General features: G+C 40.1%; 1 protein-coding gene across 3 annotated transcripts in view; it reads left to right on the forward strand.

Moving 5' to 3' along the window:
- The window catches only part of LAMA3 (laminin subunit alpha 3), a 139,536-nt gene that overhangs the window by 85,775 nt on the left and 29,379 nt on the right, over positions 1-24,382 (forward strand). For all 3 annotated transcript variants that reach the window (XM_087961635.1, XM_087961632.1, XM_087961634.1), the window contains exons 46-58: positions 1,176-1,287; positions 2,227-2,394; positions 2,857-3,053; positions 4,762-4,878; positions 5,184-5,338; positions 9,313-9,454; positions 12,441-12,540; positions 15,573-15,689; positions 15,939-16,118; positions 17,155-17,297; positions 17,588-17,761; positions 20,164-20,315; positions 20,403-20,562. In XM_087961635.1, coding sequence (XP_087817761.1) covers positions 1,176-1,287; positions 2,227-2,394; positions 2,857-3,053; positions 4,762-4,878; positions 5,184-5,338; positions 9,313-9,454; positions 12,441-12,540; positions 15,573-15,689; positions 15,939-16,118; positions 17,155-17,297; positions 17,588-17,761; positions 20,164-20,315; positions 20,403-20,562 — 1,917 coding nt within the window. The remainder of the gene's footprint in view (positions 1-1,175; positions 1,288-2,226; positions 2,395-2,856; positions 3,054-4,761; positions 4,879-5,183; positions 5,339-9,312; positions 9,455-12,440; positions 12,541-15,572; positions 15,690-15,938; positions 16,119-17,154; positions 17,298-17,587; positions 17,762-20,163; positions 20,316-20,402; positions 20,563-24,382) is intronic.

Consider the following 24,382-nt stretch of genomic DNA (forward strand, 5'->3'; position numbering starts at 1 on the left):
TATGTAAGCAAGATTTGTTCAGTGAAGCCTTAATTTCAGATAAACACTGAATAAATTGTTGTAACTCAAGGACTACCTGTAATTGTATCATTTCTTTTATATTTCTGTTTGTCAATGTCAACGACACATAAAATCTATAGAAGTGTTTGACTTGGGGCATTTTCTTTGTCACTCTTTGTTGGTGAGAAACTTGGTGATCATCATAGAAGGGAGGTAACTTTTGAATGAAATGAACATTTAATATTAAAAAAATAAACGGCCCAGCAAAAAATTTAAGAGTTATGGCCCCCCCCCCCCTCCCCCCCCCCCCCCCCCCCCCCCCCCCCCCCCCCCCAAAAAAGAGACCTACCCCCCCCCCCCCCCCCCACCCCAAAAAAAAAAAAAAAAAAAAAAAAAAACAAAACCCCCCAAAATACCAAAAACCCCCCCCCCAAAAACCCCCCCCCCCCCCCCCCCCCCCCAACCCCCCCCCCCCCCCCCCCCCCCCCCCCCCCCCCCCCCCCCCCCCCCCCCCCCCCCCCCCCCCCCCCCCCAACCCCCACCCCCATCCACACCCAAAAAACCACCAAACCAAAAATAAAAACCCCCCCAAAAACACCAAAAAAACCAAAAACCACAACCCACACCCCCACACCCCCCCCCCCCCCCTTTCTCCCCCCCCCCCCCCCCCCCCCCCCCCCCTCCCCACCCCCCCCCCCACCCCCCCAACAAAAACCCCCCCCCCCCCCCCCCCCCCCCCCCCCCCCCCCCCCCCCCCCCCCACCCCCCTTCCCAAAAAAGGATACATTGTTGCACTTATCCCCCAAAGCTTTGGTTTCTATCTTGAGTGAGCAGATTTCTCACAAGTTATCAATACTTATTTTTTTATAATGTTTTACTTATGTTTAATAGTTCCTTTGCTTTTGTATCTTTATATTTGTGTGATATCTGTTTAATAATTCTGGTAAAGTTTATGCAATAAATACATTTTAAAAATGTTTTAAGAATATCTAAAAATGCCAAATTCATCCTTTGGTCAAATTAGTCACATTATAATAGCAAATTATACTGGCTTCTACCAAGACATGTGATAATGAAGTAGAGTGGTACATATGCACCCAAATAAATCAATATGATTAAATACTTTTAAATCAAACTTTTACTAATGTTATCTAATTTTTAACTCACTATCTTAGGCTGAAGGTAATCACAAGAAAGCACAGACTCTTTTAAATAATTTTAGTAAAACTAATCAAAGAGGAAGAGCTTTAATTTCAAAGATCCAATCTATTCTCATCCATATTAATGGTAAGAGCGATGTCTTTTCTTCTACATTAAGGGTGGGAAAATTATATCAGCCTGCGAACCAAACTAATTCTTGGCTAATTTCTCCAGCACCATAGCAGGCAGTTTTCAATTTGTTTTCTTTCATGCATACAGAGATATTTACATTTCATTTAGGCTTTAACCATTTTCTGCTTACATCACTGGAAATTGTTTAAAAGCCTTAATGCTGTAGTAGTGGGAGCAGTTTTTGAACTCATTCTTAGTGAAAAAGGTTTTTTACTGTCCTCCTCAGTACCTGTTTCTGCAATAAAATTGATGTGTTTGTCACCTTCATGATAGCCATAACATCCAAAGACGACTTGCCTTTGATTGATGGGTTATCCTCTTAATAACCCATCAATCAATAAAAAAACCTGAGATGGAAATATCAGTTTGGGACATCTGTCAAGGGAGATATATTATTATTCTAGAGCCATGTATTCAGGAATAGGTCTCATTGAACTAAATTAACTTTACTTCTGAGAAGTCGTGGATAAGATTGCAATGTTTTGATAAGCCTGCGTGGATTGGCAGTTTCTATCCACTGAGATAAATTAGGATGTCATTAATACTTTACTTATAGTATATTGAATGGAAAGTTCTACCTTTTAAATTTAAAAGAGGGATATGCAACTGCTTACAGGTTCTGTATTTTATCTGATTTATTATTGGTTTGTTAGGGCTCCAGTTCAAGAAGTGGTCAGAATAAGACAAAACCAATTATAATTAATATAGTTATTTTTCATATATTTAACAATTTTCCATTTCTATCACTACAAATTGATCTGACTTCTGGAGAGACTTGCAACTGTCCTGAAGAGCTCATGTTTGCATTCCTACTTTAAAAATATGCCACATATTTTTGTAATAGGGTATGGTAAAAGTTTCTTATTTATTCAAATAATGTTTTTCTTGTCTTAGTTCTCTTGGGACAGATAGACGGCACTTCTACAGAAGGAAACTCTTTGCCCATAAAACACTCTGCAAAAGAGCTGGTGCAAGCTCAGCAAATGATCAATGAAATGAGAAACCACAATTTTGGCCAACAGTTAACAGAAGCAGAAAAGGAGAAAGGAAAAGCCCAACACTGTAAGAGCTGTAAACTGTAAATGTTTTTGGTAGAAAGGGCTTGATTGGATTTATTAAGGTGGGAATAGATGGAGAAAGACTGTTGCCTTACCTGGAAATACTCACTGAGTATGTAATAGATGTGAAGGAAGTTGTGGTCTAACAATGAAGAAAACTGGTAATAGTCACTTTAATAATATTGTACTTTGTTGTTGCTTGAAAGTAGTTTTGGACTTGAGTTGAGCTTTTGTTGTCATACAACCTTTACAGAAAGTTTGGAAACATAAAGATAAAAATATATAGGATTGAAGGATAATTCTTATCTATATTTACACTTACCAGGCCAGGTGATCTACCCAACTAAAAATAATTTCTTGATGAGAAATTGAATTATAGAAAGACTGTGAGACAAAAAGACTTGAAGGACCTGGTGTTCATAGGATATTTGATTTATTCCTGTTTTGCTTTGTTCATTCTGCATAGTGCTAGATCGAATAAGGAATGAACTAGAAAAGCGTAAAGCAAACAACCAAGGGCTCATTAAAAGTGTGAGAGATTCACTAAATGAATATGAATCCAAGCTCAATGATCTTCATGAATCTTTGAGAGAGGCAAAAGAACAAATCAAGCTAGCTGAAAATTTAAATGGAGAAAATCAACGTCTTTTGGAAGATATTAAGGTAAATCTATCTACCTGTCTACCTTCTTACCTATCTAGATTGATGGATCTTTATCCATGTTGTATTAAATGCGGAAAGTTCCATAATTTGGGGGAAATTTGGCAAAAGCTATTGCAAATGTTAATGCATCTGTAAATGATTTTGTGAATTAGATTTTTAATGTTTTTTTTTTGCTATTTTATTTTTTTAATATGCTATAACATAGTTTATCTAAAATAAATAATTAAGCAAAAGTTTAGTCATCTGGCAAGCCGCAGCCCATTCTTTTTGTACTGCAAATACCATGACTGACCCAATCATACCAGGACATGTCAAAATTGTTAGTTCATGTTCTGTTTCCATGCCAAATACCTAAGATATTCATCACTGTTCAGTAAAAGAAATAGTTCTTCAGCAGTGAATGCAAGGTAGATTTAATTCAGAACAGCATTTGCTCTTGGTTGCCAAGCAGAGTCTTCTCAAAGAGTAATGCTAAATGGGAGGTCTTACCTGTTGAAAACAGGCAAGAAAGAGTGAGACCATGGACTTGCCTAGGGCCTAAATTCAGCCACAAAGTTGTCCTTGAAGGGCAGGAGCCATTAGGTACAGGACTTCACCCTGATATCCATGTCTCCATGCAGAAAGACAAAGCATAAATAAATAATGCACTAAGTGGGTGGACATTAGAGGCGAACAGGGACCTGCTCCTTCAAATCCTTGAGGGCCATATAGACCGAGACATTAGGTAGTTCAAGCACCTAACAGCAGCATATGACCAAGGGAGAAAAAAAATCACAGAGATTCTCATTAATCAGATTTAATGTCAAGAAAAGGATTCAGTTACAAAATTTTAGTTAACTAGAAAAGTATGGATCAATCCTAGTTTATTAGTAAGTACATTAAGATGGAGTGTTGATGAACGGTTTGAATTTCTTTCTCACCGAATCCCTAACAAATGGATTGACATTTCGCTTAAGAGGTAAGGCTGAAACATCTGTCTTCTATTTAGCTGCCATGTTTTGAAAACCTCTCTCTTCTTTCCCAGACTATGAGAATTCCCATACCTCACAGACCAATGGCTCTGTTTAATTTGATGATTTATTTGCTGAAGAGGTTTCTTAGGAAATAGCTCAAGAGAAAAACTCCTCACTTTCACACCCCATGGTCCACTGTCATTTTATACCAGATCTACATTTCCACCTTTAAAAAAAATGTTATACCATATCCCCAAATGAGATTATGAGTTAGGTATTGGCTGAATTGCATACTTTCAAATGCTTTTCTCTTCTGGAATATGCCCAGCCGCTTTCATCCCAATCTTATTGATTCTAACTTTTCCCAACCACTGGGAGAGTAACTGGTGGCCCTTCACTATTTTCAGGAAGTTGTTTTTCCATTGTTGAACCAGTCCTCTGGATAATTGCTTCCTATGAGAAATGTGTTTGGCCTTAGTATTGGTAGAAGCTGTTTAAAACAAAGCTTTAATAGAAAGCATTTAAGAGCTGACAGCAAATCATTTGGAGTTTAGGTTTGTCTGTTAGCTTTATTTTATAAAACTTCTATTGTTATTGGTTGTTGTTGGGTTTTTTTGATGTTTTGAGCTACCAAATGTCTGTGTATGATTGTTGCAGTATATAAAAATCATATTTAAATTAATGTATAAGTAGTAATTATGCTACAGAACATTATTTTGCATTAAAAAGGGAATCACTTTTTATTTTTCTATCAGAAACAGACAGAAGAGATGACTAGACAACAGAGTGCCATACGGGATCTTCTGAATTCTGCTAAAGCATCAGTGTCTCAAACAAACAATATATTTGAATTGTTCCAGAAGAGTAAGGAGGTAAATTTGAAAGAATTAAAGTTTTTATAAGGCTGAAAAGAAGAAAATAACATTCATATTATGATAAAATAAGAATATACTACCAATAATAACTTGGTTTTGTAGACAGTAATAACGTCTTGCAAAATATAGGATCTGTTACTATTCACATATGAAAAGAGGCATCTCTGGCTCAACTGCTGTATGTAATCAAAAGTGCAGCCATTGGAGTTTATAAAAGAAATTAAACAAAAACTTGCCACTTATTTCGTATAGATATGTAATGCATCTTAGTCACAGTGCATAAAACTCTCTTCTAATTCCAGGAATATGAAAGCCTAGCTGCCAATTTGGATGAAGCAAAGAAAGATCTGGATGAAAAACTGAAGAGCCAGTTCTTATCGTCCAGTAAGGAACCTTTGGTAGTGAAAGCAGAAATGTATGCCGACTCTTTACAAGACCTGGCAAGAAAGTTGGATGAGTATGTCTTCTTTTTTGTAAATTAATTGTTTCAGAATGGTTTGTTCCTTGCTTGAAGTGTATTATATATTGGACATGGTTCCTTTCTGTTGGAAAGGCAAACTATGTAGTTATTTATTTATTTATTTTGATTTGTCAGTCACCTACAAGATAATAGGTATAAGTATATATACATAGTTACCGTGTTTCTCCAACAATACGACCTCCACCAATAGGAAGGCCCAGCATGATTTCTGGACATGAGGTGAAATTAAGCCCCGGCCCCAAAACTTAGGCCTATTTAAACCATGCTTTTCCCCGCCATTTCTTACATCGTTCGTTAGAACTATACGAGGTGAAGAGAAATGGGCGGGGGAAGGGCGGGGGATGGGGAGAAAACTTGCCTTTAGGAGTGCCCTGCAGGTAGCCTAGGCTAGAATACCCCAATAGCCGATAGAAGCTCCCTGAAGGCAGAGTCCCCAGCCACTTCAGGGCATGGTGTGGCTACCCGTGTCCCCTCGCCTTTAGGGCAGTCTCTTTCGGACGATGGAAGCTCCCCAAGTGCACTTCGATCGGCTGGTAGAAGCGGCCTCGGGGCGAGCGCACACACACACTCCCCTCGCTGTGAGGCCGCTTCTACCGGCCGATTGAAGTGGCTGGTGACTGCATTTGGGGAGCTTCCATCACCCGAAAGAGACTGCCTAAAGACAAGGGGACATGGGCAGCCACGCCTCGCCTTGAAGCGGCTGGGGATTCTGCCTTCAAGGGAGCTTTCGTCTGCCGATAGAAGCGGTCTTGTGGCGAGGGGAGTGTGTGTGTGTGTGTGTGTGTGCGCTCGCCCCGAGGCCGCTTCTACCGGCCGATCGAAGTGGCTGGTGACTGCATTTGGGGAGCTTCCATCGTCCGAAAGAGACTGCCCTAAAGGCGAGGGGACACGGGTAGCCACGCCATGCCCTGAAGCGGCTGGGGAGTCTGCCTTCAGGGAGCTTCTATCGGCTATCGGGGTATTCTAGCCTAGGCTACCTACAGGGCACTCCTAAAGGCAAGTTTTCTCCCCATCCCCCCCGCCGTGAGGCCGCTTCTACCGGCCGATCGAAGTTGCTGGTGACTGCATTTGGGGAGCTTCCATCGCCCGAAAGAGACTGCCTAAAAGCGAGGGGACACGGGCAGCCACGCCTCGCCCGAAGCGACTGGGGACTCTGCCTTCAAGGGAGCTTTCGTCTGCTGAAAGAAGCGGCCTCGCGGCAAGGGGAGTGTGTGTGTGTGCGCTCGCCCCGAGGCCGCTTCGACCGGCCGATCGAAGTGGCTGATGACTGCATCTGGGGAGCTTCCATCGCCCGAAACAGACTGCCTAAAGGCGAGGGGACATGGGCAGCCATGCCACGCCCTGAAGCAGCTGGGGACTCTGCCTTCGGGGAGCTTTCGTTGGGTGATAGAAGCGGCCTTGTAGCGAGGTACATGCGTATGGGCCGCTCTAGGTGGGGGAGGAAATTAAGTCACCCCCGAAAAGACGGCCTAGCCGTTTTTTCAGGGGTCAAAAAAAAATAAGGCCCAGCCTTATTTTGTGAAAAACACGGTATGAATACATGAAATGGGTACATATAAGAAAAATAAAAGAAACAATAGGACACGTTGCACGTTGGTGCGCTTATGCACGCCCCCTACAGACATCTTAGGAAAGGGGTGAGGTCAATAGTAGACAGTCTAAGGTTAAAGGTTTTTGGGGTTTGGGGAAGAAACCACAGAGTCAGGTAGAGTATTCCAGACATTGACCACTCTGTTGCTGAAGCCGTATTTCCTGCAATCAAGTTTGGTGCGATTAACCTTGAGTTTGTATCTATTGTGTGCTCTTGTGCTGTTATGGTTGAAGCCGAAGTATTCATTGACAGGTAGGACATTGCAATGTATGATTTTATATACCATACTTAGATCAGACTGAAGACAGCGTAATTCAAGGTATTCTAGGTCTAGAATTTCAAGTCTGGTGGCATAAGGCAGGGTCCCCAACCACGGTCCGCGGACCGGTACCGGTCCAGCGGAACAAGTCCTACCGGGCCACTGGCTTGCTGGGTGCCGCCATCTTTTTGATGAAAAAGTGCTTCCGGTGAGCTTTTCCGGGTGAAAGCTCACGGAAGCACGTTCATCAAAAAAAGATGGCGGCGCAACGCTCAGTGAGCTTTTCCAGGTAGAAAGCCATTTCTACCGGAAAAGCTCACCGAGCATGGCGCCGCCATCTTTTGATGAAAAAGTGCTTCCGGTGAAGTCACGGAAGCACTTTTTCATCAAAAATGGCGGCGCCCAGCTGATGCCGGTACCGGGCGCGGCGTAAAAAGGTTGGGGATCACTGGCATAAGGTATTCTACAACGAGTAGAGGAGTGGAGAACTCTTCTTGTGAAATATTTATGCTGAAACTCATTTAAGAGGAATGGGGAGAGTGCTGTACTGCCTTGGAGAGATGAATGACATTTAAGGTATTGGGGGCACAATTAGGTTTCCTGAAGAGGGGCCCAAATGTTGCCTAGTCAGTGATGATGTTGCCAGTATGGCTGGAGCAGAAATTCTGAGGCCGGTATTTTAGAAAGTTGGCAAATTTTAAGAGCGGATAGACAGATGCCTCAGTTGGTCTAATAACAGATCAAGTCTGCTGGAGAGAAGAGCCTATGTTATCCTCCTTATCCTTATATCTTCTGAATCTTATTAGGCAGTTTTCCCTGCCCAGTGCAGATATTATAGGGACAATCCTTTTGATGGGATGTATACACTTAACTGGGTGCTGCGCCATATTCTTTAACTTTCTCTTCCCCTTTGTATGTGGTTGTTCCTTCCTTGGGTGTGGAAAGCATTGGTGTGCGTTTTGGGAGGATTGTAGTTTTTGACATACATGCTTCTAATTTTTCAGAAAAGAATAGATAGTCCAATTTTTGACAATGTCTATATGGGACAATTTGAACTTGCTGGGCATGCTTTAAGCAAAGTTACATGTGTGTTATACTGATTTCAGTTTGAAATATAAGCCTTTAGGATGTATGAAGCATTTTACTTTGTTCAGACTAGTACCGGTATTTCTTAAACTTTGTGCTCTAAGAACCCTTTCCAAGTTTTATAAATTACAGAGGACCCAAAAACCTTTTTGTATGGTTTACATTTATCAATAGTTACTATACTAAAATTTAAAATTGACACCTTCTTAGAATATTTATTCTTTGTATTGTTTAAAAATAACAATATTAAAGCCATTATTTATATTAACAAATAACATATTTTAATGAAGAAAATAATATTTTAAACGAATTAATAATGAAAAGGGTAAGATTGTTTTAAATTTCTAAAAATAATGTATTTTCAATATCTAGCTAATAATATTGATTCTGCAGATCCCTAAGCTTTTGAGAGGTCCCCATGGGTTCTTGAACCATGCTTTAAGAAATACTGGTTTAGACTATGCCTTTTCCGAATTAATCCCATCCTCCACCAACTCAAAATAATTGGGGATGAAATTATACACATTTCCATTTTTTATAATTTATTTCCTGAATGGATTCATTTTGATTTCATATATACTATTGTTAGTGATTGTCTCTTCTTTAAGTGGCAGTAAGCATTTCAAATTAGCCTATCATACAAAATATGCTGTGTTTAATAAAGTTGCATAGCCTAGACCAAGGGTGTCAAACTTACATTGTCACGGCAGAGTCATATGATGTATCATGGCTTTTCCCCCCTTTGCTAAACTGGGCGTGGATGTGGCCAGAGTGTGACACATCTGGCCAGCGGGCCACAAGTTTGACAGCCCTGGTCTACACCATCCATCTATCTCCCTCCCTTCTTTCTTTCTTTCTTTCTTTCTTTCTTTCTTTCTTTCTTTCTTTCTTTCTTTCTTTCTTTCTTTCTTTCTTTCTTTCTTTCTTTCTTTCTTTCTTTCAGCCAAAGTATCAACTAAAGTATTTAATTTACTTGATACCTGTACTATATTTTGGCTTCCCTCCTCTCCACAGACTCAAGAAGAATGCCAGCAAGAATGAGCTTGTGACCTGTACTGTGGGAGGTGCTACCACTTTTGAGAACATTTCTGATATTATTAGAGCAGCAGAAGCAGCAGCCAACAAAGCATTAAGTGCAGCAGATTCAGCTTCATCGGTAAGAGTATTCTAAATGCACATCCTATAGAATTGCTTTATTTTTTAATACAAATAAATTCAGCAAAGGAAGTTGATCTGAGATGTTAGCATTGTTTGGGAAGGCCAAACTGTACAAACAGAGCCTGTCTGTATAAATTCTGAAGACAGGATTTTAGTTGTCTTCAATGAGCGCACTGCCTTAATGTAAAATGTATGCAAAGAGGCTGACCGTGTTCTGCACTGCAGGAGAAGATGCTAAAGAGCAATCTTAGCAAAAGCTAATTCTGTAAAGGAGCACCAACCAAACTATAAGAAGGTCCCTAGAACTCATCTGAATCCATGTTAATGGACTATTTTAATTGATCTTTTACCTCTAGAAAAGAATAGTCACTGCAAGCCTAAATCTCAAAGGGAAATCTGGTCTGATTTTGACAAAGTAATGGATGTAGAACTACTTTCAGACCACCCTCTTCCTGCCCAGCAGAAAAATAAACAAACTTAACATGTGATCTATTGCACTTTTAGGATAGTAACAGATTGAGGCAGACCTTAAGATCTTATATAGCTTCTAGCAGGGGTGGGATTCAATTTTTAAACAACTGGTTCTGTGGGTGTGGCTAAGTTGGTGGGCATGGCTTGGTGGGCATGTTATTGGCTGGGTGTGGCCAACTCAATATCACTCACATCGAGGCACGCATCTCCTCGCCTGGCCTCTCATGACTGTGGGGATGCTGCAACAGTCGTAAGTGTGAAAAATGGCAGTCATAAGTCACTTTTTTCAGTGCCGTTGTAACTTTGAATGGTCACTCCACACAAGCAAAGTACCAGCAAAGGAGGGGGAAAAACTCCAGAGAAGTTCCTGAGACAGGAAGTCTAGTCCTGCCAAGAATGTAATAAGGGTTAATGGAGAGGCAGTTTCTGTAAGCAACACCAGAATGTTTCCTTCCTGCCTTCCTTACAGGATTAGGCCAGTAATTTCTTCTAACAACCGGTTCTCCGAACTGCTTAGAATGTTAACAACCGGTTCTAGTGAATAGGTGCGAACTGGTAGAATCCCACCCCTGGCTTCTAGAAACCTGGAAAGCAGTTTCGAATGATCTCCCAAAGTTGGACTAAATTGTAGTTTTTGATGTGACTCTTGGAAGAAGTTATTGGAGACCAAGCATATTCATCAGAATTCTGTTTAATTAGTTTTTGTCTTGACTTTATCAGCCTATGTACCATCTCGATTTCCAGATAATTACTCTGCTTCAAATGAAATTTATTGGGGAAAAAGATAGTATAAACTTACATTTGTAATTCCCATGTTCTTTCTTCTTCTTACAAACAAGTTCTTAAGGAAAAATAATTGCTATATGATAGCTCTGATAGGAAACACTAGAAACATCTTTGATTGCCAGGTGATTTATGAGGGATGCACATTTTTTAAAAATAGCAACTAAGAGATAGGGAGACAGAGAGTGTGTGAGTGAGTGAGAGAGAGATTCAAATCAAATGAAATGAAAACACATTTCGGGAAAACGGGAAAACACATAAACCTATAATGAATAAAACTAAAAGTAGACATACAATAACATTACATAAAAATAATCTAGTAACAATAGTACAGATAATAGTGACAATCACTGAAATTTATAGCAATCTTCAGTCATAGGTAGGATGAATAGAACAAATGGTAGCACAAAATCAGGCAATCTGAAAAGATTTATCAGGGTTCTGGTCAGATAGAGATAGAGATAAGCTGGTAGAGATAAGCATTGTGTTCTCTCCCAGGGAAGTTATTTCAAATGTGATAGATAAAGAGAGAGAGATTTTGCCTACTGAGATAAATAAACTCCAAAAGAAACAGATTTTGTATTGTAATAGCTCTGCGTCTGGAGCAGGGGTGGGCAAACTACGGCCCGCGGGCCACATCCGGCCGTTGGTCTGTCCAATCCGGCCCGCCCCTGAAAACAAATCACTGGGCGTGGCGTATTGCCCTGTGCCGCGTGGCCCCCAAAGCTGCAAAACAGTGCGGAGCGCTCTCGGGTAGGAAAGAAAAGAACTTTGCAAAGGCCTCGGCTGGAAGTTCGAAATCACCTTCGAGTGCGACCTCTCCGAAGGTGAGTCCCCGCCGATCCCCCTTTTTTTCCGGGGCTTCCAGGCTGGTTTGCAGGCTGGAGCGTCTTCCAAAACTTCCAAGTTTGCAGGCTGGAGCGTCTTCCCGCCGAGGAGCGGGAAGGGTTCCGCCGGCGGGCGGGCTGCTTAAACTTTGCTCGGGCGGTACTTTAAGCCTGCTCCCAGCACCCGAGCAACTTCCCAGCAACTTCCGGCTTCCTTTTACTCGCGGGCGCCTCGGGCCTGGCCCCGAGCCATGCGGTGGAGGGGAAGCCCGGGCGGGCTGCTTGGAGGAGGCGACCCGGCGGTGCTCCGGCAGCAGCAACAGGCAGTTCCGCCCGGCTCCCCTCAGGTGTCCGGCTGGGGCTGTCAGGAGTTGCTACCGCCGGCGCAGCTCCGCGCTCCAGTCCCGCGTTGCCTTGGGAAGGAAAAGGCAAAACCAGGAGCCGCTGAGCCTGAGCCTCCGGTGCCGCTGCTCCCATTGCAAAGCACCGCCGCGGCTCTTCCTTTTGCCTTTCCCTTCCGCAGGCAACGTGGGACCGGAGCCGCGCCGGCGGTAGCAACTCCTGACTCAGGGGGCCTCCAAGGGGAGGGGAAGGAGGAGAAGAGGGGAGGAAGGGTGGGGTGGGGCGATTCCCAAAAAATCTTGTGCTGACCCGGCCCGTCTGTCAAATTTTAAAAGTCAATGCGGCCCCCAAGCCAAAAAGTTTGCCCACCCCTGGTCTGGAGCATATTGCTCTGTTCTGGCCCTCTTTTGGCCACTTGCTTCATTTTGCACCAACCTCCAGTTCCAAATGTTCTGAATTCACACAAAACAGTTACAGCAATTCTGCTACTGCTGGCTTGGATTATGAAATTGCACTTCTTTTGCTGTACAAACCTCTTACCTGTCAGTGCTTCATTTTCAGATAGTGGATGAAAAAGATCTATCTGGAATGGCTGAAAGACTGAAAACCAACAGTGGAAAAGTGTTAAACAAAGCGCGAGAAACACAGAAGACATTGCAAGGTATCATCAACACATCGTGCATTGCAAGTGTTACAAAATATGATAAAAAGCTTTAGGGTTTCATCCTCTATTATTGTTCCAGACCTGACCCTGTTAGAAAATAAGTTATAATATATTTACCACTGACTGACTCCTTTTCAAAAATCGGAAGTTTTCACATCAGCCTAGTTCACAGTCACTACATTTGACAAAGAGTATGGGAGTTGGTAGTGAAAGTGATTTTCTTTGTTTTAAGATGGCCTTTCAACAGAATGAGTTTCAGAGAAACAGATCTTACAAAACTCAACCTAATAAAAGTTGTGTGTGAGAGAAGGGAGGCTGTAGAATCCAGTGGTTTCCTCCTCTTATATCAGTGATTCATAGTCTTGGCAACTATAAGAAGTATGAACTTCAACTTCCAGAATTGTTTGAACTGGATTCCTTCCATTGACTACCAGTAATTATAAATTATCTGGGAAAGGGACTCTGATATTTTATTTATTTATTTATTTTATTTATTTGATTTGCCAATTGTTTACAAGATAATAAGTATAAATGTATACATAGTTGTGAATACATGAAATGGGTACATATAAGAAAAATAAAAGAATAAGAGAAACAATAGGACAGGGACGGTAGGCACGTTGGTGCGCTTATGCACGCCCCTACAGGCCTCTTAGGAAAGGGGTGAGGTCAATAGTAGACAGTCTAAGGTTAAAGTTTTGGGGTTTGGGGAAGAAACTACAGAGTCGGGTAGAGTATTCCAGACATTGACCACTCTATTGCTGAAGTCGTATTTCCTGAAATCAAGTTTGGTGCGGTTTACTTTGAGTTTGTATCTATTGTGTGCTCTTGTGTTGTTATGGTTGAAGCTGAAGTATTCATTGACAGGTAGGACATTGCAATGTATGATTTTATATACCATGCTTAAGTCAGACCGAAGACGGCGTAATTCAAGGTTTTCAAGTTCTAGAATTTCAAGTCTGGTGGCATAAGGTATTCTACAACGAGTAGAGGAGTGGAGAACTCTTCTTGTGAAATATTTCTGGACTTTCTCAATTGTGCTAATATCAGATACGTAGTGTGGGTTCCAGACTGATGAACTGTATTCGAGTATTGGTCTAGCAAATGTTTTGTATGCTCTGGTTAGTAGTGTGATATTACCAGAGAAAAAGCTACGTAGGATTAGGTTAACAACTCTTAATGCCTTTTTGGCTATGTAGTTATAGTGGGCTCTAGCACTTAGATCATTAGAGGTGAGTATTCCAAGGTCCTTTACAGAGCTTGAGTCATCAACAAGATCTTGACTATTCAGCTTGTATTTTATTTTTTGATTTTTTTTGCCAATATGTAAGACAGAGCATTTATTTGTTGAGATTTGAAGTTGCCATTTGTTTGACCACTCTGATACATAGTCAAGATCTTTTTGTAGGGTAGCAGTATTGTCTGTGGTATTGAACAGCTTTACATCATCAGCGAAGAGAACGCAATTGCTCTTAATATGATCACAGAGGTCATTTATGTAGAGTATGAAGAGAGTTGGTCCTAGAACACTGCCTTGGGGAACACCACTATTGACAGGTACTGGATTTGATAGTACGCTCCCGATTTTGACCATTTGTTGTCTGTTTGACAGGAATGCTTCTATCCAGTTATTCAGTTGTCCAGAGATACCATAGGATTTTATTTTTAGGAGTAGTTTGTCGTGTACCACTGAATCAAAGGCTTTACAGAAGTCTATGTAGATTGCGTCTATTGCTTTGCCCTGGTCGAGTTGTGTCGTCCATATGTTTTTGCAGTGTAAGAGTTGCAGATTACAGGATAGTTTTTTTCTGAAACCAAATTGTTTATTGGAGAGTAGGTTATTTGTCTCTAAGTGAAGGATGATGGATTGGTTAATAATTGATTCCATGACTTTACAGGTGACGCAGCATAAGGAGATTGGCCTGTAATTTTCAACTAGGCTTGGGTCTCCCTTTTTGAAGATGGGGATGACTGTGGCTTGTGACCATAGGTTAGGCAAGGAGCTGGTTCTGAAAGATTTTTCAAAGATTATGCTTAGAGGTTTGGCTATGGCAGTGGATAGCTTTCTTAAGAAGTAGGCACATATTCCATCCGGTCCAATAGATAGAGATGGTTTTAGGTTGCGTAGTGCTTTTTCAACATTGTCTTCTGTGAAATCGATATGTATTAGATCATTGTTGTTATCTGTGGTACGGCTAGGAAATACTGGGCATGATCCATTGCTGTTTACAAATACTGAGCCGAAGAATGTGTTAAAGATGTTGGCTTTAATGGTGTCGTCGTTGCAGTCTTTACCTTTTTAGTCTAAACCATAGTCTAAACCATATTTCTAAAAAGCTCAAACCAAAGTCATATTTGGAATAAAATAGAGCTGGCAGGAACCTTAGAGATCTTCTAGTCCATTTGCCTGCTCAAGCAGGAGACCCTGTATCATTTCAGACAAGTGGCTGTACACTGTCTTCTTAAAAATCTTCAGTGATGAAGTACCAATAATTTCCGTTGGTTAATTGTTCTCACTGTTAGGAAGTTTCTCCTTAATTTCAGGTTGCTTCTCTCCTTGATTAGTTTCCAACCATTGTTTCTTGTCCTGCCCTCTGGTGCTTTGGAGAATAATTTGACCCCCTCTTCTTTGTGGCAGCCCCTCAAATATTGGAATACTGCTATTGTGTCACCCCAGCTCTTCTTTTCTCTAGACTAGCCAAACCCAAATCCTGCAACTGTTCTTCATATGTTTTAACCTCCAGGCCTTTGATCATCTTAGGTGCTCTTCTCTGAACTTTTTCTAAAGTCTGAACATTAGCTATATATTTAAATGTAGCTAAATTTGCCTAGTAGGATTACACTGAAATGAATTCGCCTGTAATGGGTTCATGATCTGGCCATCTGGGCAAAAGAATAACTAGAGGAAAACACAGACCACTCATCAGAAAGCAGTGAGTTATAGGAGCATGAATAGTAAAACTACTATTAGTAATAAAGTGAGGGCAATCCATAATTGTCAGGATGATTTATAGTAGATTATTTTATAGATCTCAGTCCAGCACTTGATGTTATGAGGAACAAGCTTCAGGAAGCTGAACGGAAAAAAACTGCAATACAGGGAAATCTTAGTGAGTTCCAAAATAACCTCCAGGGAATAAAGAGAGGTAAGTAATGTGATGTGGCTTTCTACTAATGTGCATTTTATTGGATTTATTGTACCCATGTTTTCTTTTATTAAAAAAAAGCACTAAGTGAAAGAAAAGAAACAAAAAACTGCATAAAAATTATATAGTTACTTACAATAGTGCAGAATATAAGCCTCGTATATTTCAGGAGAGAGCATTTTACATATTATCGTATCTTAAAAGACAAAAGTTATCCTGAATTTATGTGCCACTTTATTTGCCACCTAGATAAGACAGAGAGCTTAATCACAATTGCAAATACCATGATTAAAAATGCCAACAATATTACAACAAATGTACTCAGTGAACTGGACCCCATTAAAGCTGGAGTTGAGAACATAAAGAACACCTATGAAAATATACAGATTACTGATTTCAACAAGGCTTTGAGAGAAGCAAGCCATTCAGGTAACTTTTTTTTCCTTTTCTATGGATTCCTTAAACTATTTTTAAATTAATGCCAGAGTTTTCTTGTATCATTTTCTGAAAAAGGTCAGTTGTTGAAACGTCTATTGAGTCGTCACTTAATAGATACACTTTGTGAGTGTTATAGAACCAAACAGATTTTCTGGAAAAGTCAAAACCAGATAATTTAGGTCCTCACTCTAGAATAATCTCTTCCAAGATATTGCATAGTAACACCTGACAAAACCTAAATAGCATAGACGTATGGAAGTCAGTCCTCAGATATAAGATTTTAGAGCAGCAAAAATGCTTGAACCCTCTTCCTCCATTTTAAGGGCATAGTCATTGGGTTGAAGCAGTTGGGAAAACTGCTTGTAATGCTTTCAAAATCAAGTCATGGGTAGGTTTAACTTATTGTGGTGGTAGGTTTAGGTTAACAAATCACAAGCAGGTTTAACTTGTTAAGTTGAAGCAAGTTTATATAGTGAAGCAAGTCTACACAGGACTATTCACTTCCTGCATCAGCCTCATTTTGTATATAGGAAATAGCTTCACTTTTTCTGTTGTATAGCACTGTTAGAGAGCTATAGTGATTATTGGGCTAATAGTACAATACCAGTCCTGTTTCCTCCAAAATAATAATTTTATTTCCCAGTGGGTGTTTAGATGAGTTTGAATTCTTCACCTTGAATGTTGGGTATGTAGATTTTTGTAGTTCAAGACATTTGGAGGATGTGAAAGACTGGAAAAGGCTGTTAATATGTTTAAGCTTAACAGAGTAGCTATTCCTTCTAGTTTGTGTTCTTGAAACCAAAATAGGGCATAGCAAGCTGGACAATTATCATTTTCCTTTTCTGTATCCACTTGGGGATAATAATTAGCAAGTAAATAAACTAGTGTATTGTTAATAACTAAAAATTAAATTCCCAATTACTTTAGCCTTTAGCCATAATTGTAATAATTATGTGTAAAATTGGCAATCTGTATTTTGATATGTAATATCCTATATTTCTCCCTCATTTTAAAATGCTTTCAACAGTAAATAACTTAACAAGCATGCTCCCAGATCTGTTTAACAAGATTACAAATATCAATCAGCAAGTCATATCAACAAGCAATATAACTGAGAATATAAATCGCATCAGGGAACTCATCCAGAAAGCCAGAGATGCTGCAAATAAGGTCTGTGGCAAAAGATACCTTGCTTCCTTTTAAAAAATTATTCTCCCATACTTATCCAAACATTTTTATATATGCTTTATGTATTTTTTCTCAAAAATATTTTATTTTGGATGCCTACATATGTCAGGCCAATAGGGATATAAGTAATGTTAACAAAACTGTGTAAGTCCAAGTTGGTTGAATTGTTTAAGAATGATATACTGTAAATAAGGTATGGCTTGCTGAAATGTATGTAAGTTGAAGCTTTGCTTACTAACTAAGTTTGTAATTACTTGCAAACCTTACTTTAGGTAGCCATCCCTATGAAATTCAATGGCAAATCGGGAGTTGAAGTTCGACTTCCTGATATCCTGGATGATCTGAAGGGTTATACTTCCCTTTCTTTCTTTCTACAAAGGCCTGATAAAAAGGAACACATGACACAACCACGCAACATGTTTGTCATGTATCTGGGTAACAAAGATGTAAGTGTTGACTATTTCTTACCAAGCCATTATTGAAAAATCACAAATCTATAACCAAAATATATTTTATTTTACTGTAGTTTATTCATTGTTTAATTTTAAGTGTTAATCTTTTAATTTTTTAAACTTCTCTCTTAGCTATATTTTGACATTACTTCTAAGATTTTTTTTTCTTTTTCTTACCTGGCTAGTTATTGTTATTTCCCCTCTGTTTCTGATTTTTTTTTCTTGTTTGGTTTGCTATTTTTTTTCCTTATCTTTTTTGGCATATTAAGGTTATATTACATATAGAAAATAATTAAGCTTAATGTTTAAAGAAGATCACGTAAAATAATAACAATCAATATTGACTAGTTCAATAGAAAGTTCTTAAACTGAAAACAATATAACAGTGTTCCAGAATTTAAAAAATGGAGTCACTCTGTCAAGAAAGAAATCAAATGTAAGCAAAATGTCAGTTTACTGCAAAATGAAGAAATTAATCTCTATCTTTATTTGGCAGAGTCGGGTTTAAAATCCTAAGCCAGAGATCTCCAAACTTGGTAACTTTAAGACTTGTGGACTTCAACTCCCAGAATTCTCCAGCCAGCATAGCTTAAGTTTTAAATTTGCCAAGTTTGGGGACCCCTGTCCTAAGCATTCCAGTCTTTTGAATCAGTATATTTACTTTATTCTAGGCCTTGAGACATCAGTAAGGGTTTTCTTGGACCTGTATATCAATTATCATGTCAGTTTTAGGCACTAAACAACAAGCCGATCTAAGATATTAATACCCATATTTTCAGTGACTTTTTCCACCCCAACAAATTATTTACCTGATATTTGCAATTTGGGATTTATCATTTGAATAATGGTCAAAATTATCTTCCGAATGTATCTTTAATGCAGGAAATAAATGGAGCTATAGCTGAAAATAGAGCAAAGCTCCTGTCATTATGTCAAAGGAGCCACATAATTACTTTCTAAAAGCATCAAATGTCATGAACTATTTGTGTTAATTACCTATCCTATTATAATTCTTCTAATTGATTCTTAGAATGTAGATGTTTTAAGCCTTCATGTGAAGCTTTGGACATCGTGTGTTTTCCATATATTATGAACTATATATGAAAATTTTAGACATACATAAATCTGATTCACCCTTTAACGGACATTGGCTGAAACGGGCACCATTTCACCTATTTGTTAATCAGGGTTTACTATGTGTACATTTGTGTAGATATGTATAATAATATATATTAATGGAAATGATTTAGCCTACATAACCCTGAATTTGAGGGCTAGAACTTTCTATCAGATAATTAGAGGATTACAAACACCCATTCAGAGTTCTTTGGATGATTTAACAGATAACAGATAATAAGAGTTGGAAGGGACCTTGTAGGTCATCTAGTCCAACCCCCCACCCAAGCAAGAGACCCTACACCATTTCTGACAATGGCAGTCCAATCTCTTCTTGAAAGTCTCAAGTGATGGTGCTCCTACAACTTCCGAGGGCAAGCTGTTCCATTGGTTGATTGTTCCCACTGTCAGAAAGTTTCTCCTCATTTCCAGGTTAAATCTCTCTTTGTTCAGTTTCCATCCATTATTCCTTGTCTGGCCTATAGGAGCTTTAGAAAATAGCTTGACCCCTTCCTCTGTGTGGCAGCCCCTCAAATATTGGAAGACTGCTATCATGTCTCCCCTGGTCCTTCTCTTTACTAGACTAGCCAAGCCCAGTTCCTGTAACTGTTCTTCGTATGTTTTAGTCTCCAGTCCCTAATCATCCTGGTTGCTCTTCTCTGTACTTTTTCTAGAGACTCAACATCTTTTTTATAATGTGGTGAACAAAACTGGACACAGTACTCTAGGTGTGGTCTTACAAAAGGCTTTATAGAGTGGTATTAGTACCTCCCTTGATCTTAATTGTATCCCTCTGTTAATAAAACTTAGGATTGCATTAACTTTTTGGGCGGCTGCTGCACACTGCTGGCTCATATTTAGCTGGTTGTCCACTAAGACTCCCAGATCCCTCTCACAGTTACTGCTATTGAGCCTGGTTTCACCCAGTCTATATGTGTACTTTTGTTTTTTCTTGCCTAAGTGTAGTACTTTACTTTTCTCTATATTGAATTTCATTTTGTTAGATACGGCCCAGATTTATACCATCCAATTGCCTTGAATATCTACATTGAACTTAGATTTATCTGTAAGGCAACTTCTGTCCCAGGGTGAGCACAAGCTTATGTGGGAATTAAAAAAAACCTCAGCAGACTGAGAAAAATTGAAAACAACTCCCCCCACTAGTGATTTTGTTTGCATGCACCTCCTTTGCAGGTGTTATGTTTGAATTTTTTTTTTTAAAAAGGATTATATAGTATATAGCAGTTGTCTGAAGAATTAACTTAAGCTTTCATGTTCAGAGTTCCAGCAACTATATCGGTATGGCTATTCGTGGTGGTCATCTTATTTGCGCCTATAACCTAGGAGGCTCCGAAAATGAAATACGAGTGATGGAAAAATTGTATGAGAAAAACACTAGGGACATAACTTTGGATCTAGTCTCATTTAAGAGGTATGGGCCCTTAAAATAGATCCTTTCCAATTATTTTGCACTCATATTGGAAGACTTTCAATTTTATGCATTTTTCTTCTTCTCTAGAATTTACCAGTATGCAGAATTAGAATACAAGCATGCTGCATCCTCAGATTTGTCAGCCAAATATGTACCTCAAGATTCTAGTAGGAATAGTAACACTCTTCTTAACTTGGATCCTGACAAAGTGGTCTTCTATGTGGGAGGATATCCACCAGAATTTACGGTAATAGCTTTATGTCTTATGCAAATATTAGAAAAAATATATCATTATTTTTTGTAATCCAATAGATGACACTTCTCATAATTTTATTATATTGTTCTTATAAAAAAGTAGTTGGAAATATCTCCACTGTAGGATATGCCTTGGGAGGTTATGTTATTGTTTATTTTTGGTCAAAATTCTGTATCAAGCATTACTCAGATTTGAAACAAAGAGGAAATTTTTTGAAAATGGAACAAATTAGTCAGCTTCCATGATTTGTTTGATTTTTTTTCAGTTATAGAAAAAGAGTTTTAAAAATTATAGATTTGTCAAACCTATCACATTTAAATTTTTTTTAATATAAATATAAAATCAATTTGGTTTCAGAAGCAGATTTCATCAAAACCAAGAATACTTCAGTTTCTTTGAAGCACCTCAAGCAGAGGTTTAAGGCAGGGGTGACAAACTCAAGGCCTGTGGCCCAGATCTGACCCATGGGGTGCTTATATCTGGCCCTCAGGGCCACCCTGGAAACAGCAAAGGACTGGCCCACAGTGCCTCTGCCAGCGAAAACAAAGCTCTATTTTCGCTGGCAGAGGGTTGCAAGAGGCCATCGCAGCCAAATCAGAGCTTGGGAGCTCGTTTTTGCTGGCAGAGCACTCGGGCCACCAAAGGTGCCCCAATATGAGTAATGTCAAACCAGCCATGCCCCCTGCCTCCCCCTTGATGTCAAACACATCCCTGATGCAGCCCTCAATGGAATCAAGTTTGACACCCATGTTTTAAGGCATGCTTCAGCTGTTCATTTTCCCACTGTGGTATATTAGGCAAAAAAAGTCTGTGTGAAGCCATTGAAATTCCTTAAAATAATAATTATAAAATAATTGATTTAAAATTTACTATTCCAGATTCTGCATTTACTTTAAAGTAAAATAGCACTATCTATCTTTGGAGTAAAATTGAACATAAACAATTCACAGAGTTTTCTGGGCCACATTTTTGAATAGAATAGAGTAGAGTAGAGTAGAGTAGAGTAGAGTAGAGTAGAGTAGAATAGAATAGAATAGAATAGAATAGAATAGAATAGAATAGAATAGAATAGAATAGAATACCATGTTTCTCATATAAGGCCGGGTCTTATTTTTTTTTTTGAGCCCCGAAAAAATGGCTAGGCCGTCTTTTTGGGGGTGACTTAATTTCCCCCCTTGCATCCTTGAGCGGGCGGGTGGTGACAGCTTTGATGTTGACCTCAGCATTGGTGGGGCACTTTGTATCGGGAGACCTTCTGCCACAGTTGCTTTCCCTCCTCCCCGTGCTGCCGCGGCGTTGCTCCAAACGCTGGGCATGCACCGCGTCCTCCTCCGAGTTGAGCCCCTCTGAGTGAGTGCCGATGCCCGTGCCGCTGCAACGTTTGGAGCTGCCAGCGCGTTTGGAGATGCGTGGGGACGGGGACGGGCTGGGCGAGGGGTGGAAAGGACAGGTGGCTTCGGGCTCTCTCCACCAGACCTGCTGGCCAGGGAAGCAGTGCTGCTGTCACCTTGCCTCCCTGTCCGCGGATGGGTGGGTGCTATCACTGCCTCGGGCAGCCTCTCCCGGTGGCCCCTTCGGGGTCGGACTGGAGGGGCTTGGGAAGCCAAGCTCGGGTCGGCCTGGCTCTTTCACTTGGCAGGCGGGCACGCACCCGCGGCTCACTTTCCCAGCTCTGCCCAGTCCACCCGGCTCTGGTGCGGCCCTGGCGGGATGAGCGGTGGGCCCGTGGGGGAAGCACTCACTGCCTTGGCCAGAGCTCCGCTGCCGGGCAAAAGGGCCTGCCTGTCAGCTGCGCTGGGTGCCCCAGGCAAAGCTCTTCGCGCTCTGCCCAGCGCCAGGCAGGGATGGTGGCTGGGCGCTTCTCCGGGGGTGGGCCGATCCTGCACTGTGGCCCCGGAAGATTTGCCTCCCCATTTGGGGTTGGGCTGCCCTCTTGGGCAGGGGAGGCTTTGTCATACTGGTAGTAGGGCATCGTTTTTAAAAGAATGGGCTTTGCCTTCGAACGATGCCCGGGAAGGCAGCGACAGGAGCACCTGAAGCCGAGTGTCTCTGCCACACTCCGGTTGCAAGGAGGAGCCCTGGCTGGCCATGCGTGGCTGTGCCAAACACCGCAGCGTTGCTCTAAATGCCACGGCAGCACGGGGAGAAGGGAAAGCAATGGTGGAGGAAGGTCTCCCGATATGAAGTGCCCCACCAATGCTGAGGTCAACGCAGGCAGCACCATATCTGGGTGTGCAACAAAAGTACTTCCTAACGGCAAGGCCCCCTCGCCATTCCCCCCCATTTCGCATGTTTTAATATAAGTCTTAATTTTGGGGGAGAAGCTTAATTTCATTTTATGCCGATAAAACATGCTGGGACTTCCTATTGGGGGAGGCTGTATTGTTGGAGAAACACGGTAGAATAGAATAGAATTCTTTATTGGCCAAGTGTGATTGGACACACAAGGAATTTGTCTTGGTGCAAATACTCTCAGTATACATAAAAGAAAAGATACATTCATCAAGAGTCAAGAATTATAAGGTACAACACTTAATAATAATCATAGGATACAATAAGCAATCAAATCATACTAGGAAACAGTCAGTATAGATCGTAAGGATACAAGCGACAAAGTTACACTCATACAGTCACAAGTGGGAGGGGATGGGTGATAAAGAGTGATGAGAAGGTTAATAGTAATAGTAGTGCAGACTTTGCAAATAGTTGGACAGTGTTGAGGGAATTATTTGTTTAGCAGAGTGATGGCGTTTGGGGAAAAATGTTCTTGTGTCTAGTTGTTCTGGTGTGCAGTGCTCTATAGCATCGTTTTGAGGGAAGGAGTTGAAACAGTTTATGTCTGGGATGTGAGGGGCTTGGCATTGCCTTCTTCTAGGATGTTAAGAGATAGGCTTCAAGCTGGCTTCATGCCTAAGTTCTCCTGTTTCTATCCTTTAACCGCTACATCAAACTGGCTCTCAAATATAATTGCAATCCATATAAAGAAGGTGGAAATCCACATGTAACTTGCTTTAGAAAATTAATCTGAAATGTTTCAAAAGCTTTTCAGCTTTTAAATATTTTAATGCAGCAGAATCTAATTCATCTTGAGCTATGTCCAAAATATCTATTAATAAATGTAAATTGTCTGATGTCTAGTTTTAATAAATCTAGACTGAGATGGATAAATTATGTATGATAACACTCACTGCAATGATTTAGCCAACAAAACAGTTAATAGTATCCACCTTAATTAATGACATGGGTTTATACCTTTCCATAGAATTTAGAACCTTTACCTGATTTTAAATTCATTTTATATAAGCCTCATAAAAAGATAAAGGCAATAAATCATATGTAAATTATTTAGTATAAACCTCTTATAATATTGCACTCAAAATAACTGTACAATATTTATACCATTTAATAGGGAAATCATCTAGGCTGGAGGCTTTCTGCTTTTCATCATTTTAATTGTCTCAAATATTGTTGAAATTCCAAAGTTGCTTTCAAAATTCTTGCACAATCCTGTGGTAACAATTGAATTTACTCAAATTTACTCAAAATATTACTCATTTGCTGTTGATCTACTGTATCATCAAGATCATAAAATTACTTATTTTATATTAAAATACAAGTGAAAAAGTGTAAATTAATTATATTATATTTTGTGTTTCTCTTGTTTTAAATAATGTGCTGATAAATTATGAGGTTTGTTTTTTTCATTTTTCCCCAATATTTAACTAATCTTTTCAAAGAAATTTTAATCTGATCAACCTAAAAATTATCTATCTGCTACTTGGATGAATGTAAACTGTGGGATTCTTTGTAT

This window comes from Notechis scutatus, chromosome 3 (assembly GCF_049901735.1).
Source record: "Notechis scutatus isolate UNSWTSFEM ecotype Mainland chromosome 3, rNotScu1.2, whole genome shotgun sequence".
Classification (NCBI taxonomy): domain Eukaryota; kingdom Metazoa; phylum Chordata; class Lepidosauria; order Squamata; family Elapidae; genus Notechis; species Notechis scutatus.